The sequence below is a fragment of the Danio rerio genome, chromosome 8 (assembly GCF_052040795.2).
Source record: "Danio rerio strain M-AB ecotype USA chromosome 8, GRCz13ab, whole genome shotgun sequence".
Lineage (NCBI taxonomy): Eukaryota > Metazoa > Chordata > Actinopteri > Cypriniformes > Danionidae > Danio > Danio rerio.
In genome coordinates, this window is record NC_141028.1 from 22,010,596 (window position 1) to 22,037,413 (window position 26,818).

Consider the following 26,818-nt stretch of genomic DNA (forward strand, 5'->3'; position numbering starts at 1 on the left):
TCATTTGCATATTTTCGTTTATTGTTTTATTTTATATTCTTGTCTATTAAACGTTGAGGACATTATGTTATAGATCATTTGTGGTTGTTTATTATTTTTATTATTAAAAAATCATATACATACACGTATCCAATTTATTAAATTAATCCAATTTAAAAGCAACATAAAAATATTGAAAATGCTAATAAATAAATAAACAAATAAAACACCCCCCCTGCCATTCTGCTGTACTGTTTAGCAGTAATGATACGTTTAGACAGATTGAATTATTGTTTACTCCAGTTTTTTGTTCTTGTTTATTATGAGATTTTACTAGAGATTTTGTTCATAATAAAACTTTTTATAACAATTTTGAAGCCATGTTAAAACTGTCTTGCAGATATTAAATCTGTTCAAATGCACAGCATAATTAACATTTAGTGAGATGTTTAAAAACTCCATTTAACAATCAATGTGCTGCCTAAAAATATAAATAAATTAATAAATCATTTTAAATTGTTATTGTGTTGCTTCTGTCCTTCAAACCAGTACATTTTAGCCATTTAAAATACCAGAAAGAAGTTATTATTCTCTATTTAGTCTCTTTAATATATTCAAATAAGTACAGATCAGATGAAGTGCTTAATGCTGCTTAAACTTTGCGCTGAATGACAATGAAACACCACCTATATTTTATATTCACAAGTTATTTGAAACATTACAGTAGACACTTTACTTGCATTTAATATAATAGTAATTATATATTTGAAAGATCAGATGCAAAAACCTCTAATGCCACCTGATATTTTCTCCTAAAATGAGCATTTTTCTCAGCTTCCTATGTTTATGTTCAAGTATTTCAATTTAAAGGCAATGAAAATAACTTATTCGTCACTATAAAAGTAAAATTTCTGAGCCTATACACAAGAGTCAGAGCAAATGCTAATTTTAGAAGAAAATATCCAAATATCCAAACTCTTCATATACAGTTGAAGTCAGAATTTTTAGCCCCCCTTTGAATTTGTTTTGTTTTTTAAATATTTCCCAAATTATGTTTAATAGGCCAATTAAATTTTCACCGTATGTCTGATAATATTTTTTCGTCTGGAGAAAGTCTTATTTGTTTTATTTCAATTAGAATAATAGCAGTTTTTAATTTTTAAAAGCCATTTTAAGGACAAAATAATAAGCCCCTTTAGGCCAATTTTTTTTTCGATATTCTGCAGAACAAACCATCATTATACAATAACTTGCCTAATTATCTTATCCTGCCTAGTTAACCTAATTAACCTAGTTAAGTCTTTAAATGTCACTTTAAGCTGTATAAAAGTGTCTTGAAAAATATCTAGTAAAATATAATTTACTGTCATCTTGGCAAAGATAAAATAAATCAGTTATTAGAAAAGAGTTATTAAAACTATTATGTTTAGAAATGTGCTAAAAAAAACTCTCTGTTAACAAAAATTGGGGGGGGGGGTGGGGATAAACAAGGGGGCTAATAATTCTGACTTCAACTGTGTATACGGTCAGTTTTTCAATCTACAATTACAATTTCAAAACTACAATTTCAAAACACAAAGAATGAAAAATAAATAGGTTACTGACTAAATAATACATATGCACAGTGTGTCATTTCTTTTTTGGTGTCACTTTGAACCCAACTGTGGCTCTAATGATGTGGTTTTAGTTAGCATACCAGGTTACAGTGTCAGCCACTGCCAAGCTGAACTATAGTTAACCAGTGATATACGGCTCCAGTGAACAGCAGGTGGCGCTGCTCTTTTCCGGGATTTTTGTGGGCGTGTGCGCGATTGATTATTGGCGCGCTTCTCTCTCTCACTCTGCGTTTATGAGCAGGCGTGAACTTCATCAGGTCAACCGGTGTGGGTTTCTGTCTGTCTCACACATGAATAGAAACATCATAGAAGCATTAATTGTCTCTCTCGCATCACGATTCACAACTGATTAAAATCTATCTCTGAATCTGGCATTTGCATGAAACTTTACTTTCGGTGACAATTTCAACACCTGGACGCCCAATAATACACCATTGGTGAGTAACATCTTTACAACTTTCTCATGAGAATTAATACTTAAGTCTTATTTTAGAGATGCAATTAAATCTTTATGTAATTCCTACAAGTTGCTGGTGTTTACATTTACGTCATTAGCGACCAAGCAAGATCTTCCGGTTGCCACGTGATCTTGCATATCTAATGTTATTTAAAGTAAAAAAAGCTAATTTAATACTGATCAAATAATCGCTAATTGGTTCGATCATTCGTTGCAAAATTTTAACCTATAAGACTTAATTTATAAAGCAACACAACAACAGTAGGCATATTTAATCATTTTGGAACACGAAATTAACAATGCAATAAAAATAATAAATAAAACATAAAAAAATATAGACAATAAACATTAAATAAATTTAAGCAGCTCTCGACATAAAAAAACACAAAAAAGTAGCCGAGTCACAGATACCACTTCCTTAAATTGCCTGGTAACTCAATCAGCAGCCTCCTCTGGCAAATTGTAGTACACTGATGAGGGTGTAAGGGCGCGCACACACACACACACACACACTGCACTGATGATGAATGTCAATGACCGCGAGTAACCTTCCTCCCGCGTGGCCTGATGCTGCTGCTCTGGATTCGGCGTTGAGGATCTGGTAGTCCTTCAGCGTCACGTGATCGTCGTATGGTAGTCATGAGCCGCGTTGTCATTGGCTGATCAAGAGTCTGACTATCTTGGAGAGAAGCACCATCATCATCATCGCCAGATTTCAAAATACCGATTAATTATTTACAGTAGGTAGCTGAGGCAAGACATTGCAGCATATATACACATTAGCAAACCTTATTAGAACACAGATTAGAACTATGACGATGGATTAAAAAAGCAGAGTTACTGGGTTAGATTTGTATTGACAGTCCAACCCTTTGTGGGTAGAGAACCTGTCAAAAGTGAACCTATCAAAATGCATATAGATGATCGGCTTATAAGTTATTTTTGTATTAACTAAAACTTCTCTATTGGAGCACCTCTAAAAGTTTAAGCAATACAATTAACAAAAGAGCTACGATCTGCAAGTCTTCTGACAAGCCCAATGATTATAGGTTTGAATTGACTTCACGAATACTAGAAATATTATTCTATATAAGATGCACTACATCTGCCATTTATCATTACACACGATCTATCCGTGTCAGTTGTTGCTTCACTCACATTCAGAAATAATCTCACATGACCTTATGGGATAGTAAAGTTTCAGTGGATGCGCATTTCTTGCCTTTTTTCACTGTGGATTTTGACATATTCTCGATATTGTTTTTCGCATACTATATAGTATGCATTTGCAAATGCACCATGTGTACACTACCTCACAAGTCTTGTCTCCTAACCAAGTTTTAGAAGTAACAAATAATAACTTGACTTTTAGTTGATCAGAAGTGGCTTATATAAAAGGCAAAGGCCTCTAGATTACGCTTCTTTTACCAAATTAAAATATGATCATGCCTTGATTTTTAATTATTTAATCAGGGCAGTAAGGTCTGACTTTGCTTAGACGAAAGTCTTGTCACTTAACAGAAATAATGTACAGTATAGAATATAAAGTCATGCTGCAGTGGAAAAATAATAAATATTGTGTATGACTCTCATGAACTTGGACGACTGCATCTATACATCTCTGCAATGACTCAAATAACTTATTAATAAAGTCATCTGGAATGGCAAAGAAAGCGTTCTTGCAGGACTCCCAGAGTTCATCAAGATTCTTTGTACTCATCTTCAATGCCTCCTCCTCCTCTCTTACCCCAAACATGCTCAATAATGTTCATGTCTGCTGACTGGGCTGGCCAATCCTGGAGCTCTTTGACCTTCTTTGCTTTCAGGAACTTTGATGTGGAAGCTGAGGTATGAGAAGAATTTGCCCTGTTCTGCTGTTTGTAATGTAATGGGCAGCACAAATGTTTTGATTCCTCAGGCCATTGCCATCCACTTTGCAGATCTCTCGCACGCCCCATACTGAATGTAACCCCAAACTATGATTTTTCCTGAGCTTTCCTGAGTCTAGTTTAACAGTTGATTCATCAGAAAAATCTACCCTCTGCCACTTTTCCCGATCAACTAGAAGTTAAGTTATTATTTGTTGCTCTTACAACTGGGATCGACAAGACTTGTCAGATTGTGTATTCCAATGCCATTTGGAAAACATAAGGAAGTTCAACCAGCAGACACTGGACTTCCTGTATTTTAGGTGGGTTTAGTTGGCGATGAGTAAAAAAGGAACAGGGGACTTATTTGACCCTGCTTGGATTGATTGTTCATCTTTTGCATTTGCATTTACCCATAAAATAGAAGCACAAAAATTGTAAAATGAGCACTCATCCAACAGAACCTTACTACTTACAACTAATTTTGTAGCTGTCAACACATGCAAGCTCTTCTTATCGTCATGTATTTAAGCAACAATTGTATTGTATGCAGACTTTTTCTTCTTTTCAACAAAGACAAATTGGTGTTTCATTTGACTGGATGGGCTACCGCCACCTTGAAACTGGAGTAGCATTAATGCTGCTCGGTAGACTAAGCAGAGCGTTCTGAGAAATGCAAATTCTCACCTTACAGGCTTTTTAAGATAGTCAAATGAAAAGATCTTGAAATAGTATGTGGCTGTTGGTAAAGTGAATGTAATGAGCCATTGAAAGGGAGTTACCTGGTGAGCTCACGGAATGAACCTCAAGTATAGTTAGTTTGAAGGTCTGACTCATTTGTTTCTGTGCTCAGTAGTGGTTTGGATTTTAATTGTTTCCAGAGACAAAGGGCCTGTCCCAATACCCACACTTGCGCTCTTAGCCAAATTAGGTTGCATGAAAGTGGCAGAAAGCAAGTGCTCAAGACTTTCAACGTAAAGTCCCAAAACAGTGACGTTGTGACTAGTGAGCATGTGTATTAATGATAGATATTCATGAGTACATGACAACCAAAACAACAATGGCGGAATACAGGACTGAATTTGAACAGAGGCCTGGTTTACCAAGCGACATATCCAAATTCTGACCCTGCATGCAAATACAGTGTCTTTAGTAATTTCCGTAAAGCTGTGTCCACATTGTACAACATTGTTGTCTGTACACAAAATCTTTCAAAACCACAAAGGAAACATCTTTTCAATTTCATTGTTGTGTAAACATAAACACATCACTTTTTATATTAACAAAACACATGTATTTAAATCAAGCAACAACATGAAAAGGCTTGATAATTGAATTAGATATTTCATACGGATTCAACAGACGTGTTCAACTGATGAATTAAAGTAGCATATTAGAAGTAATAGACTGTTTTCTCTTCAGTTTTACAGATGCAGAAATGTGATGTATGTGTTAAAAGTGTGTCATATACACTTACGTTATTACAACTGGCGCATCAAATGAAGTTGGCACTACATTATATTTTATTTTCAGACTGTCTGAAAAGCAGCAGACTTGTTTAAAAACGATTCTGCGGTAAGATAAAGCTAACAAATGAACTGTCTAACTGACATGATCTGGGGCTCGTTTTTAGAAAGGAGGTTAAGTGAAAACTCTGAGTATATTATTCCTGAAATTCTGAAGGACTTTTCATTTCAGGTTGGAGGTATGTCAAACACGAAAGAGTCAGAAATGGATTTGACCTGCCACTCTTTCTCCTGCTTGATCTCATTAAAATCAGAATACTCAGAGTTTCCCACAATTTGGGATTAACATATTCAGAGTCTTCACTTGACCTTCTTTTTGAAACAGGCCCCTGGAACACAGGTGTCAAACTCAGTTCCTGGAGGGCCGCAGCTCTGCACAGTTTAGTTCCAACCCTAATTAAACACCTTATTAAACTAACTAAGTGCCTTTGGTTTGTTTGATACCTACAGATAGATGTGTTGAAGCAGGGCTGGAACTAAACTTTGCAGAGCTCTCCAGGAATTTATTTTGACACCCCTGATCTAGAACATCTTACATACACCATGTCTTTTTTTGACGTCTGCCAAGCACACATTTGACTGATATCTTGCACTACTTCAGACATGAAGAAGATATTGACTTTGTGACTCGATGCAACAATTATTACGTCTTTAAGGCTATGCAAACACTATTTTACACAACCTGGAACTAGACATGGTCCGACATAAGATTCTGACGGTATGATAACCTTGGATCCAAATATCACGGTATTGAGATTACTGCTATAAAATATATTAATTTGAAATGTCTGGGTAAAAAATAAAACCCTTTATCCTTTTGTACACAATATATTTTAATTTGTGAAACATTTAAAATATTTTGAAGCACTAAACATGTCAGGCTAAATAAATCAAATGAATAATTGACTTCTGCTGTCTTCATTTGTTTCAAAAACACTGATATTTTTACAATTCAAAATGGCATCTTTGGAGATCTTTTCTGCTGGAGATATTGCTGTGCTAAAAAAAAAATGTAAATAAAGAAAATCGTACTCGTACCTTATGAACGGTATAGCAGAAAATTTTAGCGGTTTTAAAACCTTTACTTTTCCAAACCGCGGTATACCTTGAACACGATTATCATCTCTGGAACTGCCATGTGTCTTATCCTCCTTTGTCATTTTGTTGAATCTCTTGTATTTATTCTCCTACTGCATGTGTGAATCAGAGGTTCAGGGCTAAAGAGTAATTGATGTAAAAATAGGTATTAATCTTTTGCCGATGTGGTGCTTCACAGTATTACTCTACACTGTAACAAAAAAAAAAAAAAAAAATTTGGTTGCACACAATCGATTCATGTTGGGACAACATGACTAAATTAAGTTAGCACATTCGTTTTTACAAGTTTAAGTGGATTGAACATAAAATAATTAAATAGTAAGTAGCAGAGGTGGGACCAAGTCATTGTTTGGCAAGTCACAAGTAAGTCTCAATTCATTGCCCTCAAGTCCCGAGTCAAGTCCCGAGTCAAGACAGGCAAGTCCCGAGTCAAGTCCCGAGTCAAAGGCAACAAGTCTCAAGTCAAGTCCAAAGTCCTGCAGTTTGATTTTCGAGTCTTTTCGAGTCTTTTTAACAAAAAAATAAAATATATACAGATTAGGTATGGTTGTAAGATCTGTATTAATTAAACAAACCTTTTTTTATTAAAGAACATTGCTTAGATATATAAAAATACAAATGCAATTTTCTGAAAAAGTACTGAACAGTGCTGCGTCTCGTCTCCACACCATAATGCACAAGAACGAGTTCCACCAAAAAAAGACTCCATTTTGCCTCACATCACACAGAAATTGCAGGTCTACTGCTGTCTAATTCATTAAGTTTGGTTGTGCTATGTTATGTCTTCGGTGATCAACTTGTGATTAACCAAAATTACATAACCTCAATGTGGTAGCAGTAGACCAACTCCTGTATATGCTGCAAAGTTAAATTGAGTGAAATTGGAATTTTGTCAATTGAATCTCGTGTGTGCTGAAGAGATGGAGTTGCAAATCTGTCTAACAGCAATGTAAAATGGTAGCACATATTGTTAATGAAGTAGGCTACTTCATACAAACAATAAAGTTGTTTTCTTCACATAACGTTGAAGAGCTTTGCTCTCTACCTTGTGTGATGCTCGTGCACGGATTTCCTCTGTTTGTGGACAAAACTGATTGCGAGTTCTCAAATTTTCTCTCGCTTTCAAATATGCACTGCTCACATACAAATTTTCTTGAGCGCTCTCAGAGATTATATGCAAACTCACAATTTGTGTCGTGTTCCCTCTTCCTTTCATGCTTTTTGATATGATTCATATTGCTGCACTGTTTAATAACAATAACCAAAATACTAAAATAGACTTACATAATAAATGTTTAATCTAATAAACCATAACATTTTTGGTTGTTTTATATGATGAGATATTTTCAGTTTCAAACACTTAAAGACAGAGAATAGACCAGTGGTGCCCCCCTGAAAATTTGCATAAGGGGGGCCAGAAGAGGCCAGCTACGTCAGTGGCACCAATCAATCCACAATAATTTAGTGGCTGCTATTTATTTATTGAAATATTGCATTGTATTGCATTTATGTAAGTAGATTTAAATAAATAATGTCAACAGCAAAATCATATCGGGTTGGCCACAGGGGTGGCTCGAGTTTACACAGGGGTAACACCCCTTGTAAAGGGGTTTACACCACTATAAGGCACCCCTGGAATAGATGTTGGATGTAAAGAATACATTTTATTTTAAAAGCATTTAAACAAAAACTAATGCAAGCAGAAATGTAACTGTGATAAAAATAAGGAAACACTTGATAAGGTATTATAGCCTACTGTACTATTCACTCTTCAAATAAATCTCACTTATCAATCTCATTTTATTATGGCAGCTAAAATAAAGTAAACTAGTGTCTGCTGGCTTCCACTTTACTGATGAGATTGTGGAGGACATTTTCCATGTCATCCTCTTCATTTTGAGGAAAGCTGTGCCACAGGGCCCCTGAACACGTATATTGGCATGTACTGTGTTTTGAACAGTAGCCTACTACAGTAAAGAACTTCAATTGATCAGTTGTGGTAATACTATAGTTGCTATGGTAACACAAGTGTAATATAAACAAATTACCCAGTGCTGTATTATTTTACAATATAGGGTATTTTATACTACAAATCACTACACTTTACTGTAGTTAAAACTACACTTTGTATTATTTTATCTGTTCACTATTGGTAATACTACTGTATTATGAAGCATTAATTAACAAGTCGTAAATAATACTAGCCTAAAACATAAGTATAATACAAGTATACAACAAGTATAATACTAAAAAACACTAGAATTTATTAAAGAATTTACCTTAACCTTTTAGTTTTTTGTGTATTGTTAATAAATAGTAAAGCAAGAAAGAAACCATATCAACATTCTTGGAATAACCCTTCGCTAAGCCTCGCCCTCCTTAGTTACTGTTGCTACGCCTGTCAAGCTTTCATGCCTGGCACATCTATTACAGTGTGTATGCGCTGGTGTCAGACATTCCCAAGGATTTAATTAGTCATTTTTGGCAAACAGGTGAGATATCTGAGAAAGCCAGACAAAAGAGGACTGCAGTATACATTACAGGGGTATATTCACAACATAATAGCAACTGATTAGAAAATAATTTTATCAAAATTGAAGCAAGGTTAGCCTAGCCACCTCATACGCTGAACATTCAACAGCATAGTTCATGCACAGCAGGAGAGGTGAAATTATAAAATAATCTAATAACCTAAGAAACTGATGGATTTGTGCCGAATATTAGCATCATTGACCCATAACAGTGTACAGTACCTATTACTGTCAGCATGTTTGTGTGCTCTTTATCCAGTTTTTAGTGGAAGAAAAAAATTGAAATGCACATTAAGTATAAATAACAGAAGTGAACAAATAGATTTTTCCTACCAGCAAATATTAGTGTATGTATTTATATGCGTTACAATAGCGAGGGTTTAAACTAAGCAGTGCTCACAGGGTTCAACGCTAAGGATTTGTTCTACTGGCCCGATCGGGCCAGTGGTTCTGATTTTTACTTGCCCAGCCCAAATTTTCACTGGCCCCACCAAAAAAAAAAAAGTTAATCGCTATTTGAATGTGCGTGTGTGTGTGTGTGTGTGTGTGTGTGTATACACACACACACACACACACACAGTTGATTTCAGAATTATTAGTCCCCCTAAATTATTAGCACCCCTGTTTATTTTATTCCCCAATTTCTATTTAACAGAGAACAGATTTTCTCAGCACATTTTTAAACATAATAGTTTTAATAACTCATCTCTAATAACTGATTTATTTTATCTTTGTCATGATGACTGTAAATAATATTTTACTAGATATTCTTCAAGACACTTCTATACAGCTTAAAGTTACATTTAAAGGCTTAACTAGGGTAATTAGGTTAACTAGGCAGGTTAGGGTAATTAGGCTAGTTATTGTATAATGATGGTTTGTTCTGTAGACAGTCTGAAAAACAATTAGCTTAAGAGGCTAATAAATTTGACCTTAAAATGGTTAAAAAAATGTTTTTATTCTAGCCAAAATAAAACAAATAAGATTTTGTTCAGAGGAAAAAATATTATCAGACAAAATATCAACATTTCTTTGCTTTGTTAAACATCATTTAGGAAATATTTTAAAAACAAAAAACAAAAAACAAAAGGGGGCTAATAAATCTGTATATATATTTACGGTAATTTTTAAAATGTTTAAGGAAAACTATTCAGTTCATCAAGGCTATATTTATAAATGTAAAAAAGGTGTAATTGTTAAATATTTATTAAAATTTTAAATAACTGCTTTGTTATTGTATTTAGTTTCAAATAAAATAATTACTCCAGACATTATTGATTTTATAACTATTTACATTAATAAATATAATAATAATTAATATTAGTGATTTCTGAAGGATCATGTGACTGGAGTAATGAAGCTGAAATCTCATCTTTAAAATCACTGGAATAAATGAATAAATTAAATGATAAACTACTTTTGAACAGTTATTTTATAGTGCAACATTTCACAATTTGTATTTATGATGAAATAATTGCAGCCCTGGTGAGCAGAAGAAGCTTGTTTTAACATATTTAATCACACTGACCCCAAACTTTTGTGTATTGTGTATAGAATATTTTATAAGTGAAAATGTGCACTTTAATTTTAACAACCCACAGACATCGTCACCAAATACAAATCGAGGTCAGACTTTCTCATATATACAGAGCCTCATTTCAATTGTCAGGTTTTGTAGAAATCGATCAATTGAATTAATCAATCTATTAAAGAAACGTTGACTATAATTCTGTATTTTAGGCTTAAATTATAGAGAGACATAGCAGATGAACCGAGACTGCATCAGATCAATGTGGATCTTTCTTTCGAGCTGTCAGTGCGGAAATGAACAAAACAACAGGCCTAATACAACATAGGCCTATTATACGATTAAAATATGGAAAAATTAACAGATAGTAATTTCGGTCAATTTTCCTGACGGATAAACCGAAATCAGGCTGGACAAACAGCTCTCGGTAATATTTCAGCATGCTTTCACTTTCGCATTTACCGGTAAGAATGACATCTCGCCCTGCTCATCATTCCCTCTTCATATAGCCGTATATATGGCTATTACACGATCATAGTACACTGTGATATAGCCTGGGTCGTTAGTTCGTTGCATTGTTTTGTTTTCTCGCTACAATCGATACGCTCAATAGGACAGAGACCGCGTCTCATTCAGGCGATCTTGGACTGATTGATTTGGCACGGAAGCGAGCGCAACTGCTGGATATATGCTAAAAAAACGCGCTAACGGGTGAAACGAGACAGATTCCGAAACAAACGTCTATGTGTGAAAGCACCGTAAGATTGTATTAGCACACAATTGACAGACAGTCGCAGCACGCAGCTCTGGCTCGATCTGGCAGGCAAAAAGGCAGCAGCTGGCCCGATCGAGCCAGTAACATTTTGTACACTGGCCCGAGTGTCTCGCACGCTGGCCCCGGGCCGGCATGCACTAAATTCCAGGGGTTTCATTACCACGACGTAAAATGGGCGTGGCTCGGTCGGTGTTTGGGAAACGCCCCCTTAAAAAAAAAAAACAATACTGAGAGGTCACCGATCATGCGCAGTACAGGTTCTTTTTTAGCGCGGTCATTTCAAACAGGATGATTATGGAAGAACCTACCGCGGTGGATAACGAAGGAAAAAAACAATCATACAGGTTATTTTTTTTTGTTTTTATAATGTTATATTTTAAAGATTTCATTAGCAAAAACAGCTGACCTCGTTTTAATCCGTATTACTCCGTTTTACTGTCTCTGGGCTTTTGTACTTCCATTTTAAACCAAATAATAATGGTTGTGGTAAGATTAACCGTGTTTTTGTAGTTTAAAATATGGTATTCAGTCATGTTTAAACAAATAAATACCACATTTTCTGTAATAAATCGTGGTTAATTTTTCTTTCTCGATCTTAGTTAATTTACATAACTCATATTTATTTTCTATTTTTATTTAAAGTTATCATACACAAAACACCTGGGATCAGGACAGGTATCTGATGTTAACTAATATAAAAGTGATCATACAACCCCTGGGATCAGGACAGGTATCTGATGTTAATGTATATAATATAAAAGTGATCATACATGGAACCCCTGGGATCAGGACAGGTATCTGATGTTACTGTATATAATATAAAAGTGATCATACATGGAACCCCTGGGATCAGGACAGGTATCTGATGTTAATATATATAATATAAAAGTGATCATACATGAAACCCCTGAGATCAGGACAGGTATCTGATGTTAATGTATATAATATAAAAGTGATCATACATGTAACCCCTGGGATCAGGACAGGTATCTGATGTTAATGTATATAATATAAAAGTGATCATACATGAAACCCCTGAGATCAGGACAGGTATCTGATGTTACTGTATATAATATAAAAGTGATCATACATGGAACCCCTGGGATCAGGACAGGTATCTGATGTTAATATATATAATATAAAAGTGATCATACATGAAACCCCTGAGATCAGGACAGGTATCTGATGTTAATGTGTATAATATAAAAGTGATCATACATGGAACCCCTGGGATCAGGACAGGTATCTGATGTTACTGTATATAAAAGTGATCATACATGAAACACCTGGTATCAGGACAGGTATCTGATGTTAATGTATATAATATAAAAGTGATCATACATGAAACTCCTGGGATCAGGAGAGGTATCTGATGTTAACTAATATGAAAGTAATTATACATGAAACCCCTGAGATCAGGACAGGTATCTGATGTTACTGTATATGATATATAAAGTATTTGACACAAAAGCCCTGGGATCGGGACAGGTATCTTAAGTTATAACAGTATTAATGTAATCTGAGAGGTATCTTAAGTTAATTTGTTTAATATAACATACACTGACTTCACATGAAACACCTGCGATCAGGACAGCTATTTAGTACTGCATATAAAAGGTATTGGACACGAAACCCCTGCGAATACGTACAGGTATCTGAATCTAACGGCTGTTTTCACAATCTGCGCATGATCCGTGACCTATGCAAATTCACAGATAGGCCACGCCCACCCGATGACGTAGTAGCGGTTACGCTGTACTGAAACCCCTGGAAAAAAGTGCCTGCCGCCCCGGGCCATCGGGCAGTCCTTATTGTCGAGCCCTGGCTCATAATATCGAGTGGAAAAAAAGAAAAAGACCGCTGGGAAGCATAACCTGCTTTGTTTTTTTTTATTATTTTTTTTAAAGAAACACAGTTTAGATCTGTTTAGGATAAGAGGAGTGTGAGTTATTGCCACCTATCATTGAATGTGAATATCGAAAACAAAACCAACTTAGCTTAACTCCTTTACCGCCCCTCACACAGCTTGATCCGCGCTGGCATTTCTCCTCTTGGGCTTTGGTTTTGAAAAGGGAAAAAATCCCACCACCCAGTCCAAACTTTTAGGATAGCGGGTGTCAGATTTTCACAATCCAATTGCGCAACGATTTGGCTTGTTTCCCTCGCTCGAAAGCTTGACAGAGCCTCTGCCCGTAGCTACGATTGGTAAGCCGCGATTGGTGGGTGGCGGTTTTTGGGCGTGGCTTAGCGAAGGGTCAGTTTTACAGGAGGATCCCGTGAGAGCAAAAGCACTAAAGGTATGAGACGCCATCGTAAACAAAAGTCAAGCGAACGCAAAGAGACTGAATGCACGAGAGAGAGAGAGAGAGAGAGGTGTATGTTGTATGTGAGAGAGAGAGAGAGAGAGAGAGCGAGTATTGGCACGCGAGTATTGGCTCGATCTCAAGTTCAAATTCAAATTCTCTCTGCGTTCGCTTGACTTTTGTCCACTCCGGCGCCTCATAGTAGTCACGTTGGATACTGTCGAATCAAAACAATCTACCGTGCTTCGATTGGACGTCATGCCGAAAGCGCGCATGCTCACACACGCGCGCGCATGCTGTCACACACACGCACACTTAAACGGGGAGAGAGAGAGAGCGGTCTATGTCAACATACTTTTTTATCGTTGGGCTTTTCATGGGAAGCAGCAAGTCTTTACAAGTCAATAGGGGCAAGTCCTAGTCAAAGTCCAAGTCATTTATGTTCAAGTCCAAGTCGAGTTGCAAGTCTTTTTATATTTTGTCAAGTCGAGTCTAAAGTCATCAAATTCATGACTCGAGTCTGACTCGAGTCCAAGTCACATGACTCGAGTCCACACCTCTGGTAAGTAGTTTAAAAAACATTATTTTTTGAGTGTGTCATACTTAGAACAAATCCTAAACTAGCTGTTTTGGCAACTTCGTTTCATTACAAGTTGTCTTTGGACTAGCAAGAAAGTTGTGATTTTTAGTACAATGACACCTTATGTCAAAATCTCAAGGCAAATATGTTTTTTATTTTATTTCAAAAGATTAATTGGAAACACATTTTATGTGTCCACCAATGAAAAACCACTAATGTCCAGTTATGAAATATATTCCAAGTATCTAGAGTTACGAAAATTCGGTTTGGTAATTCAACAGAAATATTGCTGTGTTCTGTATTAGTAAACACAGGGTAATAAACCATATAGACGGTTGTGTTATCAGGATCTGAAAGCACTCCTTTAGTAAATGTGTAAATAACACTTGCAAACAGTTACAGCTGGTGTAGATTTAACTGCAACATAATCATGTTTAGATTGCTCAGTAGCCTTGGTGAAAGAAATCTCGATTTTAAAATGCATTTTTGACCATGTTTCTTGATTTGCCTGGATTGTTGAGGAGGGATTGTGATGTCAGTGTGTGTTTTCCTGTTTCAAAGGAAACTGCACTTTTCCTGTTTCTGTATGCTGAAGGAGAAATTTCCTGTTCTTTTAAGTGAAACTGGGAAACAAGTCATGGAATACTGATGAAAATCAGGCTGAAAAAAAGCTGCATTATATTAGTCAAAATGTCACATGACATACGTTTATATTAAATGTAATGCTGGACCAAAGATTAATCATCATTTAATGACATCCAGAAGAAAAGTTTATTTTTACATATAATATATATATTTACAATACACACACAGATATGTATATGTTGTTTATTTATATACCGTTTATTTATTACTCAGCATATATGATTGCACCCCTTACTCATTTAAGGAATGAGTAGGAAAGCTATACAATATTATATTTGTGCAAATACATTATATAAGTCAGTACTGAAGCCAAATCTGGCGCTAATCTGACAAAATAACTTATGATAGCAGTCCAAAATTAGTACACAAAAAATTATGTTATAGAAAAATATTAAACAAAAATAGCAAAATTCAAGAAAAACAAAAAATTGTGAAAATTTAGTTAAAAATTTGTAGGTTGTAATTTTGTTTGCAATATTTTGCTTGAATTTAATTGTTTTATCTTTCAATTTCTAAATATGTTTGGTGACTAAAATATTATTTTAATAAATATATCTGTTTAATATATATTTTTTGTTTAAATGCACCAATATACATTACCTATATTTACTGATAGATTAATAAAAATATTCATTTGCAAAATGGGGTGTGCTCAATTATGCTGAGCACTGTACATATATATTTTTTCATCATGCATATGTGATACACCTACATAGAAACAAAACTACAAAAAAATATTTTGTTACATAGTTAAATTTATCTATATAAATTCATCATATACATGAATATGTTATATCTAAATATGAATTAACATTTTATATATACATAAACATTTATATATATATATACATAATAAATATACACACTACACCTTTAAATTATATCAACCTAAATTTTTTTTGTTGATGCAATTATTATTATTATTTTTTATTTATTTATTTATTTATTTATTTATTTATTTATTTATTTTTGCCGGAGTACCAATTTTCAAACTTAATTCTTAATTTAAAATATACAGCTGGTGGATACATGTAGCTTCGACATGTTTGTGCTAAATGTAAAATAACCTTTAGGTCAGAAGGCTGCTCTTCACATGTATTTAGCATCTTTTCACAGTGAGGTTAGAAAAGAACTTACCGAGGCTACATTTATTTGATCAGAACTTGAGTAAAAGTTAATAAACAAGTTAAATATTTGAAAAATTTCAAATAACTGTTTTGTATGTAAATATTTTATATAATGTATTCCTAGATCTGGAAATTGTAAATGCATTTATTTAGTATTATCAGTAATGATTTGAAATCTGAGCTTAAAATTTATATCATCTTCACAGTATTTCAAGAACTTGTGGTCAGGCTTGGGATGATAACCGGTTTCAAGGTTTACTGCGGTTTGTAAAAGTCATGGTTTTATTACCGCTAAAATGTTCTGTTATACCGTTCCCAAGGTATATGTAAGTTTTTTTAGTATTTTTTTTTTTGCGTTATAAAGAAATCTGTGTTTTTGAAACTAATGAAGAGAGCAGAAGTCAATGATTTATTTTAATTATTTAGCCTGACATGTTTACTGTTACAAAATATTATAAATGTTTGTTAAAATAAAAATAAATTGTCTTCAATGAGGGAAATGAGGGAACTTATTACTATTATTACTATCAGAAACTTAGTGTTTTTAGTAATTCATACCTTTGAGTGTGTCCTTACTTGTTCATCAGATTTATGGCTGAGAAATTATTTATTTTTATAAGAAGATAAAGACACATTTGTAGTACTATTCAATAATTTAATCTCTTTATCTTATTTGGTCTTTTTCAGTCTAAAAAAGACTGTTTATTATAACAAAATACAGTAAAACAGTCTCTCAAAGTAACAGTCTTAATTTGGGGTTATGTTTACTGTTTTGATGCATTTAAAATTGTAGTTCCTAGGATGTAAATAGCTGAAATTGACTCCAGTCTAGTGTTGCCGCGACACTATTAATTTATCTTACGATACTATACTAGCTGAAGTATCATGGTACCAAGTATTGCAATACTGTATTTCATAACTCACATAATAAAGTAAATTGTCAGAAATAATCTATTTTATGTTATAAAAGGCCTACTTGAATTAAATTCATAATTTCCTTTAGGCAAAAAGTATTATTTGCACCACACATGACCTCATTCTACTGACCAACAAAAATACATTTGAATAAAGATACCAATTATACCAAATGAAATTTGTTACAAAAGGCTATAATGAAGTGGTCAAAAATAGTTTCCTGTTGCTATTTTGGGTTTTTCTTATCAGGTATAAATCCAAAGTTATTCAAAATTTCACTTTGTGAGTTGTTCTTTTTAAGAGATTGTCGCAGTTGTTGTAGTTAATAAATCATATTAAAAGAAACAGAAATGAAGCGATTCAGATGTTCGTTCGAACTGCAGTGTTAGAAAACGTGCAATAGGCTACCTTAAAAGGTGTGAATTTTACACAGTTTTGCAACCTTAAAGGGCCCCACAGACTATTAAAATAAACTAGTCTATTGTTGCACAAACGTGTGAACATTTTAGTGACTTTTCCACATGCAACATTATCTATTGTAGATAAACCATTTGTGATGATTTACAAACTACAGTGGCAGCACCCGTATTTTGGAGCCATAGTATCGTGATACTACCATAGCCGGTAAACCGTGCAACCAGTCTTCAACATATCACCAGATGACTTGAATAACTATAAATATTTTCTTTAGACTGAATTTATGATTGCTTCTCTGCCTTTTGGTTACCATCGCAATCGCCTCTTGGAGGTTTCCTGGCTTGAGATAACCCTTATATTGCGAGCTCCCAACCCTTGAGAGGTAAAAATAAATAAATTAATGAGTAATTTTTTTTTCTAGAATCAATGTTTCAGTCTGGAAATAACATGCTAATTCACTGCCCAAGAAACAATTTTTATTTAGATATTTTATTATCAGTGCAATAAAAATGTCGTGCAGCATAATATTTTTCTGACATTATATATATATATATATATATATATATATATATATATATATATATATATATATATATATATATATATATATATATATATTTATATATTTATATATATTTATATATATATATATATATATATATATATATATATATTTATATATATATATATATATATATATATATATTTATATATATATATATATATATATATATATATATATATATATATATATATATATATATATATATATATTTATATATATATATATATATATATATATATATATATATATTTATATATATATATATATATATATATATATATATATATATATATATATATATATATATTTATGTGTGTGTGTCAGAAAAATATTATGCTGTACGACATATTACATATATAATTTTTTTTTTTTATTTAACAACACCATTGGAAAAGGAACATCATAAGATGGTCACTTTTGAACAATTCAATGTGAAAAAGTTTTTGTGCTGTGCCACAAGTTCCCACGTCAGAATAACACAGCATCACCTTATATCTTCCTTCTCAGAAATGACATCCTACCACTGAACAAGCAAACCAGAAATACAAGAACGCTAGAGCTGTCGGTCGCATGCAGTTTTAGGTATTCAAATCATCTGTTAGCTAATCTAAAATTAGGCCATCCATGGGTTTAGTCAAACCTAGTTCTGTTACCTTTCTGCCCCTTACACAACATATAAACATTTACCAACTGCTCTCTTTGCATTTCTTGTTTGAGAACAGCTCGTTTTAGCATCTCTTTCCACACATGCGCTTTGGTTTTTGGTTAGATCAGATAAACTTTAGCAGGTCAGCATCATCTATGTCTGCTCATGCAAAGGAGGCTGTTAATTATTACAGAATTGCATTATGCAGATGCAAGCCAGCACAAAATGCTCTTATTACCCCAGCGTATAAATGGGACAGATGTGTGTTGGTGGGTTACATGTCTATCGCCTGATGTCAGTGCAGCTGTGCTGGCTTTTTCTAGGCTGATATATCACTCAAGGTTGCACTGTAATAACCTCCCAGCATCTGCACTGGTTAGTATGTATGAGAGTGTCAGTGGTGCGTGTGTTTTTTGGCCCCTCCCCTTCCTCTCTCCTTCAGTGGGCTGGTATGCCCATATATGGAGGATGAGTCTTGTGGTGTGAGTGATTTTAGCCAATCGGAGCACGAATGTGTTTCTGGGGGGGTTTTGAGGATTCTGCTGTCGTGGAGGGTGTGGTTTTTGGAGGAGGGGAAAGCCTCTCTGTTTGAAAATGAATGTACTACATGCACAGTTGTAGGGTGTGAGAAAGCCGCCATCATTTTGAAGTCTGACGATAAGGAAGCTGGCATTTTAAAACCTCTTGATTCGGAAAAGCCAAAGACAAGGCAGCGTTTTTCATCCGTGACGATGCACTGTAAGTTTGTGTTTTTGTATTTAATGTGTGAGGTGATGATTTAATAGCATTTGCAGTTGATATGGGTGATCTCACAAGCTGGGAGTTTAAGATGTATTTTAAGCAACAGATTTGTGTATGTGGTCATCAGTGTTTTATGTGTTTATGTTGATAATGGATTTGAGTTTAAATGATATTAATGATGATATTATATTATATCAGAGGCGTGGTCCTGTTTGTGCTGGGTGAGATGATTCTAGCATATGAATGATTGGGTTTCAGTGAGCATTTGCATGCATGTGTTCCTCACACACAGATAGGTTCTCTTTTTAAATGAGCAATGGAAAGTTCCTCCTGTTATTGCGAGAGGGATTTCAGCTTTCCATAGCTGTATACAGATGGTAATTTTTCGGGTGGGGGCTGATCGTGGCCGTCAGTTGCTGCCAGCATCTGCTGTGTAACCCCCCCCCCATCCTTATTATTCTCCTGTTGATCACTGTATGTTATCATGGACTGAGATGGAGAGCAGGAGCATCAACTCTAAATGACAGGATGTTGGTGGTGTTTGAGGTGTGGCTGATGTGTATACACAGGGAATGGTAACATGCGTGCTGTGGACAGATTTTCCCATCATTCTGTGGGGCAGATGACAGTCTTGTGCGCAGATTCAATGTTTACAAATTTTTTAGATTTTTTTAAACACATTTAGTATCATCCATTATGATTTGGAAACAGAGCTTAAGGTTTATATCTTTTTGACAGTATATCAAGACAGAACTCAGATCATCAAGATGTTCAGATCATCATATTTTAGTGAGTCATGTACTGTGCTGTTAGTGAATCATACATTTGAGTGTGTCCTTACTTGTTCAGCAGTAAGGCTAGAGATAGAGATACATAGGTAGTACCATTTAATAATGCAATGTCTGTACGATTGTAAATGCTTGAAGTATCTTTTGGTCATAAAAAAGATTGTTTATTATAAAAAAAATACAGAACAATAATAATATTGTGAATGAGATATATTAAAGTAAGTGTTTTCAGTTTTTATCCATTTTAAATTGTAAATCCATATATAAAAAGCTGAATTTTCAACATCATCACCCAGTCTTCTAATATATTTCAGCAGGTGACTTAAATAACTATAATGACATTTTGATTAATTATAATATCAGTTTAATGAATATAATTAGTGCTGGGCAAATATCAATCACAATTAATCAGATCAAAACAATAAAAATAAATAAATAAATAAATAAATAAATTATATATATATATATATATATATATATATATATATATACACACACACACACACACACTAGTACACTAAAAATATTATGGAAAAATATTAAATACAAATTTATACAGAAGAACAAATCATGAGAAGCAAAAAAATGAAAAATTTGGTTTAAATTTTGTAGGTTGTAATTTTTTTTTTTTTTTTGCAATATTTTGCTTAAATTTAATTGTATTATCTCATAATTTCTAAATATGTTTGGTGACTAAAATGATTTTTTAATAAATATATCTGCTTAATAAATTTGTTTAAATGCACCAAACTACATTGCCTATATTCACTGAGAAATGCATACAAATATTCATTTTCAAAATGGGGTGTGCTCAATTATGTTGAGCACTGTATATATAATATACACTTGTATATGCAAAACAAAAATATTTACATTTATATAAATTTTTAATTTATATAAAAATTGTGACATATATATTTTATATTTAAATATAAACATTTTCTCAAACACATGCATGCATGTATTTAAATATACATAATAAATACACACAATACACCCAAAAAAATTATGTGTATACAAACTTTTATCTTGGATGCGATTCATCATGATTAATCTTTGCCCAGCACTAAAAATAATATAAAGCAAAATGTACAGAACTCAAATATTTGAACAGTAGTACATATCTAAATTAAGCCACATCTCTTCCTGATGCAAATTCATCAGGGCTGTTGACAGAAAGTCCCTCAGTAGTGCCAGAGTGGAAAGTACAGGACTACTGGAATCCGCAAGGACCACAATTCTCTTTTCGAGAAATATAAACATTTCGAGATGTGAAAGATGTTAGACGAAGGCTGAAATTTCAACCAAAGAAGCATCCCTCTTCTTGCACCCCCATAATTCTTTAATTTCCACTGTTACTGTAGCCAGTAAAAGTAAATTTCCATCGAGTGAAGAAGGCCTTTGTCATCATGACCATCATCTCACAGCTTAGAAATGATTAGGATAAGATAAAGATCTGAAAAGCCCCAAAAAACTGGTGGAATGTGGATGTGTAGTTCTAGATAAGGATGTAAATCACTAAATTTAGGCTTTGTAATTCAGGTGTTCAAAGGTTGCTTCAGTTCGAATTCCACATAAAAGGCTAATCAAGTTCATAACTGTGTTGTAACAATGCTAGAATTTCTCATATCTAGACGTAACCTCAAATATTAAGACTCCGTTCCATCGTCAATAGCATAAGAAGTACTGCCACAGCAGTAAATGCAATGACAGTGTTTATACTATATACTATGTCTTAATTTCTCCATTTGCAAGAGTAAAAAACCTAAAGCATAGCTCAATGTTGAGGAGTTGTTACTAGCCCTGCCAAAATTTCTAGCCGCTAGTCCAGAAAAAAATAGCTAAATGGAGAGAATACAAACATTTGCTGTTTGCATTCTTACATTTGCATTCTGCAATTTTAATTCCAATTTCAGTATTACTAAAGACTCTAGAATACACAAGACATGTCACTTGTATAGTTTTGAATGAGGAAAAGTTTAACGCTCAATATGGCGAATGAAGCCCTGCCTACTTTTACAGGAGCTAATCAGCGATCGATATAGACTGACGGAGAAGCTCGGACCAGACGTGTGCTTTAACGACAGTGTGTTGCTAAACAAACACAGTGGAATCTCAGCGAATACTTGCTTCATAAGAAATCCATAAGATATAATAATACATAAAAGATATATCTACATAAAGCTTGAAATCTGTACTTTTAAATCTATATCACATGATAGCAACTAATCAAATGTCCATAAACTTGTAAACAAAGAGTCGCTGTCATTTCTGGAGGAGATTCGCCATCAAGACCAAGTTGTAAATTACTTCAGAAGAGCAGCGTGGTCTGATGAAGCATTATCCAGAGTATGAAAATGTGTAACACTGCCATAAATGAAGTTGGTGTTGTGATCACGTTCCTATCCGCTTGTTAAGTGGTGACGTGTTTGTGACGTATGTAATACTGTTTCCGGGTCCAAGCCGCCATTCATTTGAGTGGAGAAATCCTTCGTTTATGATCACGTTTTATTCCTATCACACATTAAAGTTAATTTTATATAAAATCATAGTGTACACAACAATCTCATGGCTTGCTGCATAACAAATACCAAAATTTTAACAATTTATAAAAAAATTAATCACTTTCTGGCCATCGGATATTAGGCATGGACATATATACTGCGATCGTGATTTTTAGTATTAAATCGCTTTGTAAATGTTTATTATTGCCATTTCATGAGTCCCCCCATTCAGTTGAATAGAGTGCTTGGACCCGGAAGCCGCTTTGTGTGACGTCACACTTAACAAGCGGATTGAGTGTGCATGCGCATTAGCTTGGGCAACATGAAAATATGGCAATTTTAACATTTAGAAACTAAACTTATGGGACAGTTGTTGATTAATTTTATTGGTGGTTCAAAATATGTAATTTAATCTTGGCTAAAAGTTTTAGAGAATTGGATTTTTCCCCATTCCGAATGCCCCAGCATACTGCCTGAGAGGTATTTCAAAGATGGCTGTCGAGTTAAATTACTTTCCTTACAGGGACTTTGGTATTACAGAAGACTTTTATAAAGTTGAAAAATTACTAAAGGCAATTGAAAAGTTGATTATAATAAACAAATAAGTGAATTACAACCAATAACATGACAACAAATAATATGTGGATGTGTATTAGGTTGCCGTCACTTTAAGAACTGTCTTTAATTTCAGTTTAGATGTAACCAACTCTGCCTCAAAGACATTATGTAACATACAGTACAGTATATTTAGCCTGTTTGTTCAAGTGCAAGAACATGTAAACGAAAATACCATTTCACATATTTTAGTTTTGCCGAGGCATTTGAAATTCTGATTTTTAAATGATGCTTGAGTTCAAATGCCACATAAGTTGAAATGAGTTCATACTGTGGTGAGGGAAATTAGGGAATCTTGGGAATGCTCTGTGATTCTGAATGGCTTCGTCTTCACCCACAAGCTACAAGACACAATATACATCAGTCAAACCAGCAATGAGATGCAAAGTCACGTGACTTCATAAATCGCAAATGAGCCAGTTCGATCCTTTTAGTGCCATGCCTTCAGTTTCCAGACAAGGGGTTCTGTTTGTGAGGATGTTATCAGGCGAGCTGACGTATGCACCATTGTTGAAGGCGTGCAGGATTCGGTCAGGGCTGGAAGTGACTGGTGTTTGTGAAGAGCTCATGCCATGACGCCTACTGAGGGTGCTTGAGGTCGCCTCTGGAGGGAAGTTGCCAAGGTGAATGGATTGGAAAAGAGGAAAGGGAAGAGGCTAAATCACTGTTGAGTGTTTTAGCTTCACTGGAGTTGACACGTCTGCTGTTAAACTGGCTGGTGAACTTTGGCAGATTAATGAATTGATCTGATGATCTACGGCAGCATTGATTTAAAAATGAACCTGAAAGACTATCACTAAAGCTTTAATAAAAATTAAAAAAACACCTTTTATTTATTTATGTTTTCAGTTTATTGCAGAAAATGTCCTTATATTGTACAGTACACTATGGTACTTTTTTGCTATTATACTAGGGTAAAAACATTCAGATTTAGATTTTCTTTCTTGAAATGTGCAGCTATTATTACATTTTTTTAATATGGCAGGAATCTATTGATTGAAGCAGTTGTTGATATTTATAATTACTTTAGTTAAATGAATTTAAAATTGTATATTTAATTAAGGCTGTGCAATATATCTTATTACATATATATATATATATATATATATATATATATATATATATATATATATATATATATAACACATTTTTTAATATATCTTCGATTTCTAAAATCTCAAATATGCAAATCACAGTGATTTGGAATATAAAAATGAATTGTACAAACATAACATAATGTATGCTAAAAAATGACTAAGCATTCAAGCCACCTTAAGGGAATAGTTAAAAAAATTCTCACGTATACTCGCGTTTAAGTGGTTCTAAACTTAGAAATTTCGTTCTTCTGTTGAACAAGATATTCTGAATAAAGGACAAGAAATTCAATGGGCGTTGTTTTTTTTTACATTCTGAATAAATACATTTTTGTATTTGTGTGAACTATTCTTTTAAGAAAACAATACAATTGCAAAGAAGTAACTCCATTCTGTGATTGTTTACCTGATTGTGTCGATGTGTCGAATTTTTGGCCACCAAAAATTATTGACCAAAATGGCATTTTCTGTCAATATGAGTTGAAAAAGGGTTATGCTGAGCCAGACTATCAAGTTTGATGAACTGCAACTGCGTACCAGATGCTGAAAGCACTGCGCTGCATAACCAATTTTTTCAATAAACTATGCAAATGCAGGATAGAAGCACAAAAGTGAGCATGTGGGCCATGATCAAAGTTCAAAATAGCTTAATATTCTATTTTGAGCCAAACATGCTTCCTGGTGAAACAAAGTTCACTTAAAAAATGCACTGACATGAAATTTCATGTTGATGTGTGGTTTATTAGGAGAGGACAATATTTTTCCAAGATAAAAACTTGTCAATCCCTCCAGAATAACTTTGTCAATGCCTCCAGATTTTCACAGGACTTTTTCTGAATTGTTTCTGAATTTTGCGGATTAAGATGACAGATTTTTTTTCAACAATATTTACAGCCAACAAATCAACAACAAATCTTAATATTATAGATAAAAATCAAGAATTTTGACCCATACCATGTATTTTTGGCTTTTGCCAAAATACTTGTGCACCAACTGATAAATGCGATTATTTTATTGTCTTGTGATTTTTGAAATCAGTATAATAAGTTGAGCTAAGTTGAGTTGAGTTAAGTTATTTTTATAAATCATTATTATAAATACTTTTCAGTTTTTGGCCAAGTGCATCCAGGTTTTTCAGGTTTCTGCCCAGAATTTTCATTTTGGTGCATCTCTACCTGATTGTTCTTAATGTTTCCAGGTTGTTTAAAACAATACCAGTGGAGCAAATGAAGATGATGTTTATGTGATCAAATTACAGAAGTTGTAGTGGTGCCTGCTTTTCCCTGAAATAATTTGCAACATTTTGAAAAATATCAAACAGCAAATCAGATGTCACATTATTTAGCATGCTCTCTTAATTTTCTTCGGTATCGCACAGCCCTAATTTCAAAATAGCATTATGTTGACATGATCCTGTAGCATTATTACCACAGCACTTTTCCTTTCTTTTTAAGTCTTATTCATAAACATGTCTTCACCACCAGCATCATAATCTCATCCATGACAGCCCCTAAAAACAAAACTAAAACCACTGAGCAATAGGTCATGAAGCACGAGGCTAAAGAATAGATCTCTGTTTAATTTCCATGCCCTGTTTTTATTTCAGACTCTTTCACTTTAATGAATACATCAGAAAACCTGTTTTTTTTTTGTCCGCCGGCCATTTCTGATTGTTCTCATCATGTAAGCGCATGACAGAAGGGCAGGAGCGTCACTGGCAGTGTTTTTATGGCAGCGCCAGCGGCATGTAAAAACAACATGCTGCTCTAAAGGTGCATGGGTCAGGCTTTGGTATGGAGAGGGCAGGCGATAATATGAGGGCAGGCAGCAGTATCTTTCATGACATGCTATGGGTTTCTTTTCTGCCCAGTCCACTCTAAGAGATAAGGAGACGGGGTCATGCTAAGGCATTTTGTTAAATGATGTGGTCGTCTGCCAGAGCAATTGACATTTAATGTTTTTCAATGAGACTATTTATTATAAAAGGTTGGATAGAATGAAGTGAAGGAAGACTAATTAAATTTTGGAGAACTTGTTCCCAAAGCTTGATTATAATAATAGTGAATAATCTTCTTTGATTAAAAGAAAAAATACTTTTCATTTTAGAAAACTGAGGAAGAAAGGGGAAGACCATGCTCCTGTCTGATTTGAGTTTTTGTGATTTGTTCATGTGACTGTCATGCCAAGTCATGGGATAGTTTCCCCAAAAATGGAATTCTGTCATCAGTTACTCAGCCTTGATTTATATTTTTGTTCTGTTGAAACCACATGATAAATTGACTTTTGGAAACCTGTGACTATTGACTTCCATATTTGTTTTGGATGCCAGTGGTTACAGGTTTCCAACATTCTTTAATATATCCTCTATTGTGGTTAACAAAAGAAAAGGTTTAGTAAATGTTTCACTTTTGGGTGAACCATTTAACTTTAGATTAGATTAAAGGTATGATAACCTGACACTGATTATTATATCTAATTACATCTCCATCCTTCTAGTACT

At 34.0% G+C, this 26,818-nt stretch overlaps 1 protein-coding gene across 3 annotated transcripts in view; it reads left to right on the forward strand.

The window, feature by feature from the left end:
* Positions 1-1,822: 1,822 nt before the first annotated feature.
* The window catches only part of acsbg2 (acyl-CoA synthetase bubblegum family member 2), a 51,749-nt gene continuing 26,753 nt past the window's right edge, over positions 1,823-26,818 (forward strand). The window contains exon 1 of one of the 3 annotated variants that reach the window (XM_087262835.1): positions 1,823-2,032. Coding sequence is in view for 1 of the 3 variants with exons in the window: in NM_001126379.1 (NP_001119851.1) it covers positions 19,308-19,314 (7 nt within the window). In the remaining 2 variants the exon portion in view is untranslated. Of the gene's footprint in view, positions 2,033-11,601; positions 11,723-19,237; positions 19,315-26,818 lie in introns of those variants that run through there. The other 2 variants (XM_087262836.1, NM_001126379.1) reach the window with 2 other exon arrangements.